The sequence below is a fragment of the Protopterus annectens genome, chromosome 2.part1 (genome assembly GCF_019279795.1).
Source record: "Protopterus annectens isolate FY-2018-M chromosome 2.part1, PAN1.0, whole genome shotgun sequence".
In the NCBI taxonomy this organism is placed as follows: domain Eukaryota; kingdom Metazoa; phylum Chordata; order Ceratodontiformes; family Protopteridae; genus Protopterus; species Protopterus annectens.
In genome coordinates, this window is record NC_056729.1 from 783,579,041 (window position 1) to 783,596,689 (window position 17,649).

General features: G+C 41.0%; 1 protein-coding gene across 1 annotated transcript in view; it reads right to left on the bottom strand.

Annotated features, from left to right (window-relative positions):
• The window catches only part of PPAT (phosphoribosyl pyrophosphate amidotransferase), a gene marked incomplete in the record, with an annotated part of 1,466,229 nt that overhangs the window by 874,225 nt on the left and 574,355 nt on the right, over positions 1-17,649 (bottom strand). The window contains 1 exon segment of the mRNA XM_044062494.1: positions 11,276-11,342. Within this exon segment, the coding sequence (XP_043918429.1) occupies positions 11,276-11,342 (67 nt within the window).

Sequence of the window (17,649 nt, forward strand, 5' to 3'; positions counted from 1 at the left end):
GGTAAAGAGATCTATACTGTGGTATTCCAGGAAAATCTCTCTCTCTTCAACATCCATTTGTTGGGGTCCAGAAGGTCCCTGCTCAGACAGTCTGGTACGGTGTTGTTCTGACCCAGGATATATGATGTTATTAATTTCAGCTGTAATTCTTGTGCCAACAGCCATACCTTTATCACTAAACTGTACAGGGGGCAAGAATGAGTCCCCCTCCCATTTACGTACCACATAACTGTGGTGTTGCCTGTCCAAATATGCAGTGCTCCTTCAGTCAGGTTGCTTTGGAAGACTTTTATAGCTAGAAAAGCTGCCAGCATTTCTTTTTAGTTCATGCACGGTTTCCTTTGTTCCGGAGTCCAGATTCCCTGCACCTTCAGCTATCCTAAGTGCACTCTCCAGGCAATGTTTGAGCTACCTGAAGTGATAGTCTTGCCCTGTAGGAAATAACTATCCAGCCAGCAGTCTATGAAAATTAAGCGCTGAAGCCTGCTCTGGGTTTTTCAGAATGCTGTCTTTCCACCAAACTATTTTCTTTTTTAGGCAGAAGAGAAGGGGCACCAGGTTTTCCTAAAGGTTGTAACTGCTGTTCCCAATTATTATTTAGGAACACTGTAGTTTTCTCCTGTGCAGGCTTGCAAGAGGGACCATTAAGATGCAGGATGCCATGTTGCAGTAAAGTGCCTTTAGCAATTCCCCTGCAGTAACTGCCTGCCTTTGTAATACGAGACCTTGTCTTGGGGCTTTTTTAATACTAACAAAGAGAATTCTTGTCTGTAGCAGCAGCTGAGACTTGAGGAGGCTGAGGGTGAGGTCCATCTTCTGGAAGTAATCCATGGCGACTTCCAAGCCTGTCTGAAGTTTCAGGGTGGTTCCCCTGGATCAGGCAGTCATCCAGATAAGGTTAAACATGAATTCCTAGAGTTCTGCAATGGGCTATAACCAGTGTTAGACATTTGGTGAATACTGTGAGATTAGTAGATATGACAAATGGAACCCTTCTGCAAGAAAACAAATATATTTTCAGTGTTCCTTGGCTATAGGAATGTGAAGGTAGGTGTCCCTCAGGTCTAGGGTCACAATGTAGGCTTCCTGGAAGATCATGGGCAGGAGTTTTTGTAGGGATAGCATTCTGAACTTTGGTCTCCAGGTGCATTCCTTTATTGTGACCAGGAATATTCTTGAGTAGAACCCTGTGCCCTCTTCCCCTGCAGGAACTGGCTGAATGGACTCTGATTTGTGTTAGAATAGGGGGAAGAATGGAAGTTCCTCTTGCGTCTGGTATCCCTAAGAAGTTTTTTTTCTATGAATTGAATGAAATAGCCCCTCTCTAAGATGTTTAAGACACACTAGTCCCCAGTGATGACTTTCCACTGCAGTACGAAGGAGGAAAGTCTCCCTGCTAGGGGTGGGGGTGGCTGGGATTAGGTGCTGTAGATAGTCACAACTGCTCTCTGGGGGGAGGGGGTACTATATTCTTGGATCCCTCAGGTCTAGTATGTTGGTTAGCGTACCACTATCCACTCTGTCGTGGTCTTTTGCCTTGGGGAGTCCTCGCTTTTCTTGTCTTGGAGGCAGTGGCCAAGATGTACATGGTTAATTCCTGTTATATCTACATGTGGGAGACAAATAACATTCTTTAACTGTTTTGATTGGTTTCCCTTTCTTGTCTAGTTTTTCAAAAAACTTCTCTAGCTGGGATACCAAAGAGGAACTCCTTATACAGTGATGAGTCAAAGAGTTCCATCTTCACCTGGTCTGAGCGAGGTTTTGTCTTTAGCCAGGCATGTCTACGTGTGGCAGACCCCATAACAGTTGCCTTACATGATGCATCATAGACATATTTTAGTGAGTGTCTGGATACTCAGAATGCTAATCTAGCTGTCTCCCACATGTCCTTCAGCAGGCTCTTCCCTGCCTTAGAAATGCTCTTTACTTTCAAAGACTCTATTTCTTTGATATGTGAAATTGGCAGTTAAGAGCCCTCATAGCCACAGTAGCTGATGTGCATCTTTTTATCAAATCTATCAAGCATTCTGCTCTCTCTCTCTGTCATTTGATAAAAGATGTCTGGCTGTACCTTTAAGAGATCCCTTGGCAGATTCACCAGACACCACAAAGGGGTCTGCCTGTGAGTTCTTATAAAGTTACTTGTGGATGTCAAGCACTCTATAAAAGCAATCTGGCTTCTTAAGGGCAGGAAAAGAGTCAGGATGCAGAGATATGTCCTCATAAACACATACAAACATATGGGTAAAATCCCTGTGGATAAAGAATCCCTGAAGATCTGAAGTAAAAACAGAACTGCCCTTAATTCCAGGATGCTGCTATGCAGCTGATTTCTGCTGACAACTAGACACCTTGTATCAAATCTGCCCACAGAAATAGCCCCCACCCCACGGCCACTACATCCATGGTGACTTTCACCATTGAAGGAAGACTATGGAATGGATTTCCTTGAAAGAATACTGCTTATAGCTCTACTATGATAAATGTTTGTGAGATGAAAAATATGGACCTTGCACTCCACTAGGTGAAAAGTCTGATCAACAAACCAGAAGAGTCCTCTTAAGAGCTTTCAAGAGGCAACTGGCTAGGGGCATCCTATAGACAGTCATCACCAAGAGACCCAGCACCACCAGATACATACATCCTATGATGAAGTAATAGTTGTGAAAAAAAACAGAAGCCTTAGAAACTAACACCTGAACCCTATCCACAAGGAGTCTTGCCCTGTAGGAAATAACTATCCAGCCTGTAGTCTATGAAGATTAGGCACTGAAATGGCTGCAGCTGGGGTTTGGCCACATTCTTTGTTATTTCCAAGGACTGAAGAGACTCTGCAGATAATCCTTCACTGAGAGGTTGATTTTGAGATGGAGCAGCAATTAGCCAGTTATCCAGCTAAGGACGTACCTTGGCATCATGCAGAAGCACACGTCATACTACCATGGACCTGCATATGAAAACTGAGGGAACAGAGGCAAGACCAGATGAGAGTGTCTGGAACTGGTAGAGATTGGCTCTAGCTCTAAAGTGAAGATACCATTTCAACCAGTTATGATTTCTATGTGCAGTTAGGTGTCCTGAATGTCTCCCTATTGAAATTTAATGGGTTCACATGTGTATACTACGCCAACAACCATTAGTGCCTTTATAAGCCAAACCATGCATCCCAAATGTATATCAAAGTTATTGTGCCTTAGAGGATATTCTAGAAGGTGTAGGTTAGCTAGAGTTTGATTTTAATGGTTACCTCTATCCATCTGAGAGACAGGTCCCAAACCTGGAGTGAATTTTCAAATTTTCACTCACCCTGGTCCAGGTTACACTTCAATAGGTTTAGGGAAGGGCTTTGCTTCACATAGATAGGAAGTCTATTCCAGAGAATGGGAATTCTAGGAGATACATTACCTGTCCCTCCAACATGTCCTATTTATGTCATAAGCAAAGTTTAGGTCATTATATCTCTCAGTTCTACTGCTGTTCATTCTGCCACTATGCAAAAGGTCAATCAGAGCAAGATTCAAGGATTATCTTGTATGACAGGCACAGATCACTTCTCAGCAGTTTGCAGGAAATACAGTACAGAGATGGGGCTTTGAGGAGATCTGTACAAGACATTGTGTTTACACCCTGTATTCTTTTTGTGAGGAGCCTCTGTGGACATTCCAGTTGTTGCATGTGCCTTATTAGACACACACCAAAAAGGGTGTTATACTTAATGATGGGTCCAATGAGGGACAAATACAGTGACATGATAGTTTCCCTGGACCTAGATGCCATGCCCTTACTTATATGTTGAGTGATGTAGAATGACTATTACTACCTTAGACACATATTGGTTGAAGGTCAAGTTACCATCTACATGTGTCCCTAAATCCATGACTACTAGGACTACTCTCAGGGATGTTTATCAAAGAGTTAATTTACCCAGAGTGGCCAACTTCCCAAAAGGTACTATTATGCATTTCCTGGCACTGCATTTTAAGTCATGACTTTTGCACCAGTCATCTATTTGCATTGGACCTTCCTGTAAGATGTTAGTATCTTGGGGGGATTCTATGACTGTTCCTAGTTTGTAATCATCTGCAAACTTGGTATGCCAGGGGCCCTTGAAGTTAGCCTTGACTTCTGAGGAGTAGATGCCAAAGTGGAGTAGAATCCAGCACAGAGTCTTAAAGGACTCGGCTAGTGACTATTCTCTTTGTAGAGATGGCATCTCCAATCCTAGCTTCCTGGGAACTGTGAGTTAGCTGGCTATCCAGTGTATTACATAGGGGGTTTATGCCCAAGTCCGTGTGTTTGTTTACAATACCCGAGTGGGGTATTGTATCAAATGCTTCAGCCAAATCAAGGTAGGCAGTATGTATTCTACCCTCATCCACTGCCTTGATGACCTTCTCAAAAAAAATCCACTAGGTTTATAAGGCACGACCTGCCTTTGATGAAACCAAACTGGGTGGGATCCAGCATCTGAAGGCTTCCTATGTCACTACTGATCATTTCCTTGGCTTTGCATGTGAGACTAGTCAGACTGATGGATCTGTAGTTCCCAGGATCTGTTGATGGTCAGCCCTTGTGTAGACAGAAGACTACTGCAGTACTCCATTCACATGGCACAAAGCCCGTTCAGAGGCTATAGACTTCAGTAGCCGTGAGAGGTCATATTTCAGGCTATTTAGGAGGCATCCCGGGATATTATCAGGGCCCATCAAAATGGTGGTTTTGGCCTTAGAGTGCATAGCTAAGACCTAATCTTTACTGATAGTTGGAAGGGTTATGTTAGCTGGTATTTCCAGGGACATGGCTGAGTGTGTGTGGGGTAAAGTTGTAGCAGAATTTACCAGCCAGTAGATCAGCTACATCTCCCAGCTTTGTAACTGTGGCTCCATTTACAACCAGTCTTGATGCACTGTTGTTTGCTGCTTCTGAGGTTTTTCACATAACCAAAGAAGGTCTTATGGTCATGCTTGGCCTGATAAGCTATCTTTACTTCAAAATGTCTTTCTTGGACTTGATTTGTCCTCCTAGTTATATATTTAGTTTGATGAGGAAGTTTTTATCTTTTTGAGTGTTATAATTTTAGCCATGATTTTCTTCTCTTGTACAACCTGTTTAATTTTGGGTTTTACCAAGCTCGTTTGTATTTAGAATTTGTTTTGGGCTTACTTCTGGTAGGTACAGCAGTCTCTATGCTACCAATGACATGGCTGTACGGAGTTTCAGTGAACAATTCCACACTGGCTGCTGTGTTATCTGGGCTTGCAGCAGTTTGGAATGAGAGGTTATCGCTTAATAAAAGGAAGTTTGCCTTGGAATAGTTCCTAACTGCTACAGGGTTTACTGAGGTTGCGGAACTGACTTTTACTTAAAAGAAGACTGCTTTATGATATGATCTTACCGGATAGGGAATGATGTTGGGTGGGGTGAACAGTTCTCCCATACTTGTTAGTACCATTTCCAATATGTTTGTACCTCTTCTGGACATATGCACTATCTGATCTATGGTGCTTGTGTTTACAAAGTCCAGGGATCTCTGTGCCTGAAAATTTGGGTCATGTAGGACTCCCAGTCTATAGATGGGTAATTAAAAGTCCCCTGGGAGTATGACATTTGGTTGAATGGTAAGTGTCAACAGTAGGTTTAAGTATAAGCTATGAGTTTCCTGATACATTTCCTGAGACAAAGCTGGTGGCCTATAGCTTGCTAGGATATGGTATGGGACTTTTTCTACGACAAGCTGTATGTGGAGAAACTCTAAAACGTCATCCTGTTTAACCAACCTGGAAGTATGCTTGTTGATACAGATTATAACACCTCCACCTTGAGTATCTCTGTGCAGTTGCTGGTCTAAATGTGTAGAAGGCACTGAAGCTTTGCACTGTTTGGGTACTCTCTGTGGCTTTAAACCATGTCTCTGTAACTGCACAGATCTGCATCATACATGATGGCATTCCATATGCATAGTGCCAACTCACCCAAAAAAATAAGACTGAAACTGCAGGAGGAGAGTAAATCTTGAACATTGTTCTTCCCCTTTAATTTTTTTTTTTTTTTTTTTTGCAGAAGGACAAGACCTTCTGCACCCTGGATGCAAGACTTCTACACCGCTGAAAAAAAAAAGAATATTCTAAGAAGTGTCCATCTTGGAGTTAGAGATGAACAGCTGAGAAAACAGACTTACATATATCGTGTTTCAGGTCTTGCTCTAGTGAGTCCAGACATCTCAAAATAGTTACCATCCTGAAGACTTAAAAACACATTTGATTTCCTTCTGCCTGACATGGAGGAATATTTATATTAAGACAATGAGTGAGTGTCTTTGGGAATAAAGTAACCTAAGCTGCTCAAGTCTAACAGGCCTGATTTTTTTTTGTTAACAAGAACATATTTACTAAATTACCACTTATGACAAAGGTAATCATACATTTATATAAATGAAAACAAACCATATTCACATACTGTTAGTTGCAAGCATTATACATCACAAACCATATTGACACAATTTTAATTGCAAACATTATACATCACTTATAATCTACCCAATCATTGTCAAACATTACATAGCTCATTCAAATCATGCCGTCTTTTAAACCTGATTCCTCCCCTGTATGCATTTTTACCACAATTCCCACTTTTTCCTATGCAATTTGTTCCTATCCTTTTCTAAAGATCCCATTTCCAGTTGTTTGATCCCTGTTACTATATTCACTACTTCTAGTACAGTTGGTTTAGACTTTGATTTTCTAGTAATTGCTTTTTTGGCAGCCACCATAATTAGACTCAGCAAGGACTTGCTGTGTCTAGTAATTTCCAATTCTGTATCATAACTCAGAAAAATCATTTCCCTAGATACACCAATTTGCTCACCCAGTATCTCTGATAGAGCAGTCTGCAGGAAATCTTTAAATTCTGCCAACACCTTACACTCCCATAAAATGTGTTCCCAATTATCACTCTTCCCCATCACAGTTCCAACATTTGTTGTCTACTTGAGGAAAAATTCTATAGAATCTAATTGAGGTATATAACTACCTATGTAAACATTTCCAAGCAAAAAATACTAAACCTACATTTTGTTGCATATCTGGGAGACATACATATATCCCCCATTGTTTCTTTGTGAATTGCTAATCCAACCTCTCTTCCCTATCCTTTCTAACCTCCTCTGATTGATTCTTATAGTTATCAATGCAATGTTTTATATGATCTACTAATTATTTATTTTCTAAACAGCAGCTTCTGTCCTACATTCTACTAAAAACTCTACCAGTGCTACTCTTCTGTGTAGGGACGCCCCCCCCCCCCATTTATTTCTCTTTGCCAATACTCTGATATCAATCCTTGATATGGAAAGCAACCTCTAACCTGCAGTCCAAATAAATTCTTGCTGTCTTCCCATTCTATTACCTTTCTCACTCTAGTTATTTGCTCCCAATACATTGGTTCTTTTGCCAGTTTTCTCCAATAAAGTGCAGCCCCCTCTTGCCTATATTGTCTGTATCTCCAATTGCAGTCATCCCTATTGGGAGAATCTCCTTTCTCCATTCCAGTGTTGGCTTAGTTCTTGGAATACTTCCTGCTACTTTATGAATATAATATTCTGTAGGAATATTGTTAGTTTGTCTTTGAAGATCTGCATCCAAAATCCCAGTCTCTTCTTGTTTCTTGAGTTTCCCCCAGTTTCATCATCATTATCCCTTTCCACTCTGAATTATAGGTTTCTGCTTGTGTTGTGTATAGCAGCCTTAACTGTGTAGCTCTGAAATACTCCTTCAAATCAGGTAATCTCAATCTGCCTTGTTCTATTGGAAGAATCAGCTTATCCCACCGGACTCTTGAATTTTATCTGGGAGAGGAAGACTGCTTCAGCTCTTTATTAACTGCTATCCACAACATTTCCCTGGTTGATAAAACTATACCTGACCTGTGTATAAGACTAAAGGGGCTAAAAACAGTTTAACAGTTTGTATCTTACTAGCCATATCCATAAAATTAGGCTTCCAATTTCTCATTTTTTGTATTTTTTTGTTTAGTCTCTTCCCACATTTCCTTAGCTGCCACACTGGAATTATTTTTAATCCATACTCCCAAGTACTTCACTTTATCATGTCCCCATAAATATGGATATTGGTGAACCAATTCATGTGTGGGTACATAATTTACTGCTATTGCCTTTGTTTTAGCTTCATTAATTTTGTATCCCAAAAAAGATTTGAAATTGTCTCAAAATCTTCCACAACACTGAAATGTCCTTTTCTGGTTTTATCAGATATAAAACTGACTACCATACCAATTATATCCTTGAATTTCTGAGTCCCTTATTTTTTTTGCCAATGGTTCTAAATATAATGCAAATAACAAAGGAGAAAGAGGACTCCCCAGATTTTCTTGTTCTGTCATGTTTCACAAATATAATTATTGCTTTGTAATCCCATGTGTCAATTTCCAAGTTATTGGTTTATTCCTGTTCATCACCATCTCCCAAATCCTGTCTTTGCTTCATTGCCAATGTACTCTCGATTCTTCTAGCTATATCTTGTGCTTTTTTTCCTACTTTCAAGCATTTTAAGTTGAAACACTGGAAAAGGTTTCACTGGCACAGTCTTCTCTGTGGTCTTTATTACCAGAACAAGAAGCATAATCCCCTTCTGTTTCTCAGCTCAATTTTTGTTGGACAAACTTTTGTCTTTCCTCTTTAGGATATACTACATCAAAAAATAATTTGTCCCTCCAGGAAATAATATTTTGAAGATAGCTGGGTACAGCAGTCTGAATCTTATGCCTGCTTCTCAACATTGCCTGAACAGTGGAATAAATTTACTCCTGTTCTGCCTGGTGTACAGTGAGTAATCATTCTACACAAACACTCTGATGTCGCCCACTTTTAGTACTTTGTCCTTCTGTCACAGTTTTGTCAGAATAACTCCTGCTGGTAGAATTGCATCTTTACTATTAAAGGTCTAGGTTGCTTTCTCATAGCCAGGTTTGGAGCAAGCATACAATGTGCCCTTTCAGTTAACAACTCCTGCTGTGGAATACCATCCAGTTGCTTATTTGTCCTTTTATAAAATGAATACAATCTGTTCCTTCCAGCTTCTCTGGTACAGCAGAAAATCTCAGCTTTTCCCTACGTACTCTGTCTTCTAATTCTATTATTTTTTGAAACATCTCTTCTTGAGCAGTCACGTATTCAGCCAGCTTTTTCTTCACTTCAACCTTTGATTTTTGCAGTTTTATCACCTCATCTGAATATCTGTTTAAAGCTTTTTCCATTTTCTCCAGCCTTTTGTTATTTGAGTTGATACACTCTATCAGAGTTTTGTTTATTTTAATCAGGTCTGTGCGCAGTTGTCTTAAACTTCCCTCTAGTTGACTGGAAGTAATTTCTGAAGCTTGCACTGCTTTTTCTGAACAGCTGTAGTACTCTTCCCAGTCAGTGTTTTTCCTCACCGATTTTCTAGCTGATTTTCTTTCAGGTACTCTGTATTTCTTTTTTCCTGGCATCCAGGCAGTGCACTTAATAGCCAGTTACTGAAATTTACCCAGAAATAAAAGTCCACTGGGTTTCTCTGCTGGGTTTCTATTTTCACAATGAGTGCGCTAGGATTAAGCTGTTACTCAATGTGCAGCCATCTTGGACGTCCACAGGCCTGATATTCTTGATTTTTCTGCCATCAAAAATATGCTTGGAGTAATACCTGGACCTTCCTTGATCTGGTGAGACTTCTAGGATGGCACATCTGTCCAACAGATGAAGCACATTTAACTCTGCTAGTTTTTCACTGATGGAATGGGTGTCTGGCAGGAGGGACAGAACGGGGCACTGGGGGTTTACAGAAAGAGAATCCTATAACACCTGCATTGAAATGTCAATGTTGATGGCTTCCCAGAGCGACAGACAAATGGACAGATTACCAGCGACAAACAACCCACAACTGCCTTCAGAGGAGAGCACTTGGGCAAGTCCTCAGGGCTGCAGCCCTCCCCCATTCAGTGACCATTACTACCTGATGACTATCGAAAATCCTGGTCAAGTCTGTTGTAATCTCTCTGGAAGGAGCCCTGGTTACTGGACACCTTGCCAGAGTTTTGCTTGTTCTGTTTCACATGCTGAAGCCATAGTTGATGCATAACTTTTGTGGGTTTTGGAAAGGAATGCTGTGGAGAAGAAACGTTAAAGCAAGACCAGTCAATGTCTTCCCATTCTGCTCCATCTTCTTCATATCATCCCTACTTTGTAGGCAAAAGATCTGAAGGTATTAAAAAGTAATGGAACATAAAATCATACTGGTGTCCTCAGACAAACGCAACATTTGAGTTAAATGCCTGAAACTGAAGCTCTGGGCAAGCATTCATCTACACTAAAAGCCATCCTCCAATGGTAAGATTGGTCACACTTGACAAACCATGCTGTCTTGCTACAGAGTTGTCTCTCTTCATGCTAACTTTGCTAGCACAAACCCTCACAGAGTTGTAGCACATGCCCAACAGGCTCAAACTCTATAGATGCAACACCTATTACATCCTCCAGGTGTCACCTAAGCAGTGAGCGACAACTACCTCCCCCCTCCCCAGATGGGCAAGCCAACACAGACTACTTATTTTCCTGCCCAGTTCTTCTAGTGGATGGGCTGCTACTCTAAACTCAGGCTTTGATGTCACAGTACTCTACAACACTGAGATGGGCTGAAATGATTTTGGTGTGAAAAAAGTATTCTTCTCCAAGGCTGTGCAACCTCACAGGCAGAAAAAATAAGGGGTAGTGTAAAAGCAAATAAGTGTGTGTGTGTGTGTGTGTGTGTGTGTGTGTGTGTGTGTGTGTGTGTGTAGGCTTGCCTCACTGCACCAGCTTGTTTGCATACTTTGATTTGTACTTTTATTTTCATGCATACAGATCCTGTAATGCAGATTTCCAGCATTCTGGCATAAACCATAACTGTCTGTTATGTGTTGGTGTTTTCCTCAGCTGTTAAACAATGTTTAATCTTTGGAAGAAAAAATTTATAGCAGCATCTGAAAATATAAAGATGTAAATAACTAAAATCGATAAGCTCAATTCCCATTTCTGCAAAGGTATCCAGCAGAACTGTTCAGAATACATCAAGCTTTCTCCTGTCTTCAAAAACATAATTCAAGATTGTCAGCTTCCTACCTTGGTGGCCTGCTCTAGAAAGCAGATTGAACTTACTTGTTCTTCAGACAAATAAATCAGTATTACAAATTATTTTAATTTTATTTTTTCCAGTTTACAGCTGCATTGTTTCAAATGTATTACCTTGTGTACTGCAAATGTAGGCGATTGCGTTCCATTTGTTGTTACAATTCCAGCACTCTCCTGGCCCCTGAAAGACACAAGTACACATATATAAATAAAACTTTTTTTTTCTGTTTTTAACTCTTTCTGCTCAACTACTGTAGTCTCTTCTGCTGGTACAGTCAATTAATACACAGACCCCCCCAAAGTGACTCCATACTTATTTGCATACATTCTCCTGCTGCATGAAAAGCATGCTAGAGGAACCAGTTTCTGAGAAACACTGCAGTAATGTTTTTGTTTGTCTTTCGGCTTTTTCCCGGTAAGGGGTCGCCACAGCGAAACTCCGGTCCGCTAATGATTGGCAGTAGATTTTTACAAAATGCCGAGGTGCCAGCTCAATGCCCAACCTTCAACGAAGGCACGCCCATTTACGCATGCATGTCTTTCGAACGCTACCCAACCGTGGGGAGGACATGCAGACTCCACACAGAAGGCACTCCCAAGCCAAGCCGAGAATCGAACGGGAGAACCTCTTGCTGTGAGGTAACAATGCTACCGCTGTACCACCGCGGAGTTATACATACCAGATACTGTGTGGACAATGGAACACTTTCCAGTATTTATCTTACATACCTCTGAGTCAACATGCTCACTCTGGATAGTAGTAGGATGTCGATTACCATCCCTTGCTTTAAAAACAATCAAAGACAAGCCTTCAACAATAACGGGCTTGCAAGCATACTCAATTACCCTCACTGGCAACATACTACCACAGAAGTCTAAAAAAATGCAGCTGTGTAAGTAAACTTACACCAACAGTAGTTTGACTAGATCACTGCTGCAGTACTCTAAGCTATATGGGTTATATTCATCTAGGATACAACAGCCAGCCAACTTCCAAATTTTAAGGGCACCTTTCACATACCCAGACTGTTGAAAGCTTAAACTATGTAAAGAGAAAATCAGCAGTCTGGACCCCAAGTTGTTCAGAGCATTTATGACAACTGAAGGAGGGAGTCTAGAGTCCTGAAAGAGGTAAATGCTAGGTACAGAAGATCTATGTCCTCACCCAGCCTCACAAAAAATATATATAAAAAATAAGGGGGTTGGAGGGAGCTGTTACTGCACTGTTCTATGAGACTATTGCAGTGATCTGTGTGCACATCAACTTTAATGGTAAGTTTAAAGAAATGTACTATGTTCATCATTAGATCACTGCTGCAGTACCCTAAGCTATATGGGTAGAAAAGTAGGAGGAGGAAAGGTAAGGGTCCTGGAGCCCCTGGGAAATGGTCCTACCAAAACCTGCACCCGACTTGGAAAACTAATCTAGTTTGTATATACCTTTATAAAGTACTGCAGAGGGCCAAGTTGCTGACTGTAGATTATGTATACAGTCCACCACTCCCCCCCCCCAAAAAAAAAGAAGAAGTCAAGGCCCCTGTAGAATATGCCTCGATGCTTTATTACCATGGAAGTAACAAAAGGGAATAGCATGGGACAATGGAACAACCACTGGGAAATTGTCTTTGACACTGGCTGTCTTTTTTTTTTTTACTTTCATAAAGATATAAATAACTGAAAAGAATTTTAAGTTTTGGGTTCTATCAAGCCATCTCTGGATATCCAGAGTATGAAGAATCTATTCTCCCTCATTATTAGGTTTCGGAAAGAAGACAGATAGCTTGGCTCAAACTAAATCACTTTAGGCATAAATGAAAGAAGCATTCTCAAATAAACCATGTCTTCGTGAAAAATAAGACATGGTTGACCCACCACAAGAGCTTGTAACTCAAATACTATTCTTGCAGACATGAGAGCAATCACTAATACAGTGTTCCATGACAAGATTCTCAAGTTCAGCCTGAAAAGCTTGTCCAAATGCAGAAAGCGTAATTTTATTTCCCCAAAAAAAAAATGAAGATCCCAAGGAAGAGCCACCTGCTTTCTAGCTGAAGGGTTTGTCGAACCCCATTCAAAAACGGCTTAACATGAGTGTGCATTGAAACAAGGGGATCCATGGGAAGACATAGTGAAGTGGCCAAAAGATGAATCTTGACATAAGAATAAGAAAAGTTGAAGGATAACAACTTGCACAAATATTGCAGAACCAGAGAAATGCTAGCTTTAAAATATTCTTGTTCTCAGTGTAGCACAAACTAGAAAATCTGTTCTATTTGCTAATGTATGGTTTCCTATTTAGCAGGTTTCTTTGACCCCTTTAATACTTGCTGCACGTCCTCAGAAATGGGTGCCTAAAAGGTATTAGAACTATCATTCAGGCAGTCAAAGTTGTTTCAAGTTGGGGTACAGCAAACAACCCCTGTCTGTGTAAGTTCTGTCTGCGAGAAAGTCTGTGGTAACTGCCCTTGGCCATTTCCAAAAGAAGGGAAAATCATTGTTGTCCGGACTAGAACGCAGCCACCACAATCTTCTTTGGGGAGCTGAAATTTCAGAATGGCCCTGGATATCAATGGAAAGGGTGATCAAACACAGGAACATGCCTGTCCAAAAAAATGAGAATTCATCTATTTTCCTGCCTCCATTTGTAAGGAATCCTGGAGCAGAATTTTGTCGGTTTGTTGTGAAAAGGTGAACAAATCTATCTGAAGTGTTCTCCACAACTATATCAAACCCTGGAAGACCCCCAATTTAATTTCCATTTGTGAAGGTCTGTCTAGTCCTTGTTCAGCTTGTCTGCCACAAAATTTTGTGGTGACAGAATGCAAGAATCCTGCAGAGTGAGACTGTGCAGAAAGTACAGTTTTGTATCTACTATAAATGTAGATGTTCGAGTGCTAATACAGCTGCAATCATAACAGATGGGTTTTCCTGCCGTCAGGCGGGTCCTCGGTCGGCCGAATTCCAAAGTCTAGGTCCGGCGTCGGATGTCGTCGCTTCTTCCCTGACGTCAGTGCGACAGGGGTATAAAAGAACCAGCAGACGCCATTTTCTTCAGTTTTTCTTGCCCCAGATGTCAGGTGCCCCCAGAAGGAAGGCAATACATAAATTTATGTAATAATGCAATGCAGTATAATCAAAAAACAGTAGTTGCAAGCAAATACACCATAAAAGAATACCCCAATCAGGTTGTATGAGGAAGTGTTAGCCATTAGGCCTGTCCCAGAGGGAAGGAGGAGGAAACCTGTACTGCAGCTGTATTAGCACTCGAACATCTACATTTATGGTAGGTACAAAACTGTACTATGTTCATCGTGCATACAGCTGCAGTCATAACAGATGGGTAGAATACTAAAGCTAAAAAAGGGGTGGTAGGCACTAGGTGGAACTAGGAGGAGCCAGGATGCCCTGCAAGACTGCAGTGGCAAAGCCTGCTCTAGATTTGGAGTATAATGGTAGGTGATGGTGCTTGGAGAAAGTATGTACAGAACTCCAAGTGGCAGCTTTCAAAATATCTTTGGTAGGAACCCCCCTGAGGAAAGCTGTAGAGGTAGCTGTGGCCCTTGTGGAGTGAGACCTGATGCCTGCAGGTACAGTTTTACCATGGAAAGAGTAACAAAAGCGTATGCAGTGGGCTATCCATTTTGAGACTGTCTGTTTGGAAATAGGCTTCCCTTGAGCTCCTGTAGCATAGGACACAAAGAGTTGCTCTGATTTTCTGAAAGGCTTTGTAATGTCCAAATAATAACGTAGCTGTCTGTGAATGTCCAAGGAATGTAGTAGTCTCTCCCCTTTGTTTTGAGGATTGGGGGTAAAAAGTAGGTAAGTGGATAGCCTGATTCAAGGCTACCCTGGATACTACCTTTGGCATAAAGGAAGGATTGGTTCGTAAGGAAACTCTGTCCTGATGGAAAATGATGAAAGGCTGCACAGCCATGAGGGCTTGTAGTTCCGAAACCCTGCGAGCTGAAGTGACAGCCAGCAGGAAGGCTGTTTTCCAGGACAAATATTGCAGTTCTGTTGAAGCAGCTGGCTCAAAGGGAGGCAAAGTCAGTTTTTCTAGAATTAAATTGAGGTCCCAAGGAGGTACTGGTCGTTTCCTTGGGGGTTTTATATTCTTAGCCCCTCTGAGGAACTGTCTTAAGAGGGGGTGAGAGAATAAAGGAGGATCAGTGTTGTATTCTGCAGAAATGGCTGAGGCATGGATTTTGATGGAGGAGAAAGAAAGTCCTCTGCTTAGCATCTCAGCTAGGTACTGTAATATCTGAGGTAAATTCAGTATTCCAGGATTCTGGCCCTTTTTCTCATTCCAAGCACAAAAACCGTTTCCATTTTGCGGAGTAGGCTTTTCTAGTAGAAGGTCTTCTGGCCTCCAAAATGACATCCTGCACCTCCTTGGACAGTAGGGTCTGTTGTGATTTTAAGGAATCTTCCATGCAGCTAGATTGAGTGTTTTCAGCTGACTGTGAAGAGTTTTGAAGTTGTGCTTAGAGGCAGGATCCATGGTGGGGAATGCGTCAGGCTCCTCAGGAGTGGGTACCAGTGTTGTCTTGGCCAGTCTGGAGCAATGAGAATCATCTTTGGTCTGTCTGCTCTGGTTTTTAATAGAACTTTGGGCAGCAGAGGAAGAGGTGGAAAGGCATAAACTGTCATTGTTGTCCAACTGAAAGAGAGTGCGTCCACTTTCCAGGCCTGTGGATGAAAGGTCCTTGAGCAGAATTTTGCCAATTGGTGATTTCTGTGGGAGGCAAAGAGATCTATGTCTGGCCTTCCCCATGCTTGAATTATCTTTGAAAAAACTTGAGGATGCAACTTCCATTCGTGTGGATCTGTCATATTTTTGCTTAGGTTGTCTGCCAGCGTGTTTTCCTTGCCTGGCAGGAACTGTGCTTGAAGCTCGATTTGTAATTCCAGAGCCATGTTCCAAAGAGACAGGAAAACCCATCTGTTATGACTGCAGCTGTATGCACGATGAACATTTGCTATACCCTGGGCTACCATGGCTAATCTGTTCAGAGAGCGAGATTTGAACCACCCATACCAATTTATGTACTACATCACTGAGGTGCTGCCTGTGATCACTTGTAGAGATCATGGAAATCACAGATGACTGAGAGGGCAGAGTAAATTTGGAGCAATAGATAACCCAAATGGTAATGAAGAGAACTGAAAGTGTAATTCAGGCACAGAAAACCTTAAGAAACGCTTGATATCAGTAGCTATAGGAATGTGATAAGTATATTTTAAATCTAGAGTTAAAAAAAAAAAACTAAAAGGGGATTTCACAAACTGGTTGAGAAAGGAAAGTTCTAGGACTGTTCTCCATGAAGCTTCATTCTTTGCTATCAGAATCATCCTTGAATAAAAGCCTTTTCCTGCAAGTGAGAGAAGGGCAGGTTCCATTAACCCTTGATACAGCAGATGCTGAATGACAGGGGGAAATAAGGAAGTTTAATCGGGGGGGGGGGGGTGAAGAGGGATCCCACGAAAAGAAAAAAGGGACTCCCATTGCCATCTGCACCACTGCTGGATAATTCTCAGAACCCACTTGCCTAAAATTATCTACTGCCAAAGACAGACATGGAGAAACAGATTTTGGGGAAGAAATGAAGGATTACCAGGACGGGAGGAAGTACAGTTTGTAGATAATCATTCAGAATTGTTGGACTGTCCTTGTTTCTGGTCATTGTTTTTTTTTTAAGTCTGCTTGCCAGACGTTTCTTTTGGCTATTTATTTATTTATTTTTAATAAAATGATTCCGAATTGGGAATAAAGCCATGAAAGATCAAGTGCAAAGTTTATTTATTTATTCATTCTTTTTGAACATTTCTCTTTGATATAATTATGCCCTCATCTTGTAAAGTAGGCCTTCTTAGTCTGTGTATTTTTTTTTTAATTTACAGATCCTATAGTTACTAAGTTTAATAAAGCAGCGTTTCTTAAACAAGTTGGTATAATGGTTAAGGTGTTAACAGCACAAACAATAGATGCAGGGTTTGATTCTCACTAAGGGCAAACTGTCTAGGCTTAAAATGGTCCACAAAGGCAGCAAGCCTAACATTTACCAATGAACCTATGATGAACTTCTATTTATTGTATGATGAGTAACTGTCCCAATATTTCCTTATTCTGTATTATTCAGCCCCACCTCCTGATGATGTATGGGGGGAGAGAACAGATCTACAGTGGGCTGGTAGTCCGCTGCAAACTTTATTACAAAGTAACCAGAATGGAGCACAGACAGTTGCTCAGTCCGACAATAAATAAAAAGCAGCTATATTCAAGTGAAAGGTAACAAAAGTAGGGTGGAACAGGATAAGACACTTAGCGTGGTATATAGCATTTAGCATATGGTGTAATAAAACAGATGTAAAACTAATAAATCATTGTCTACCAATGGATTTTAGGGAAAGAAATTATTGATGTATGAATCACCTTAAAGGACCACTATGGGCAAATGACAAAAAATCATCTATTTTTATCTTTCCAT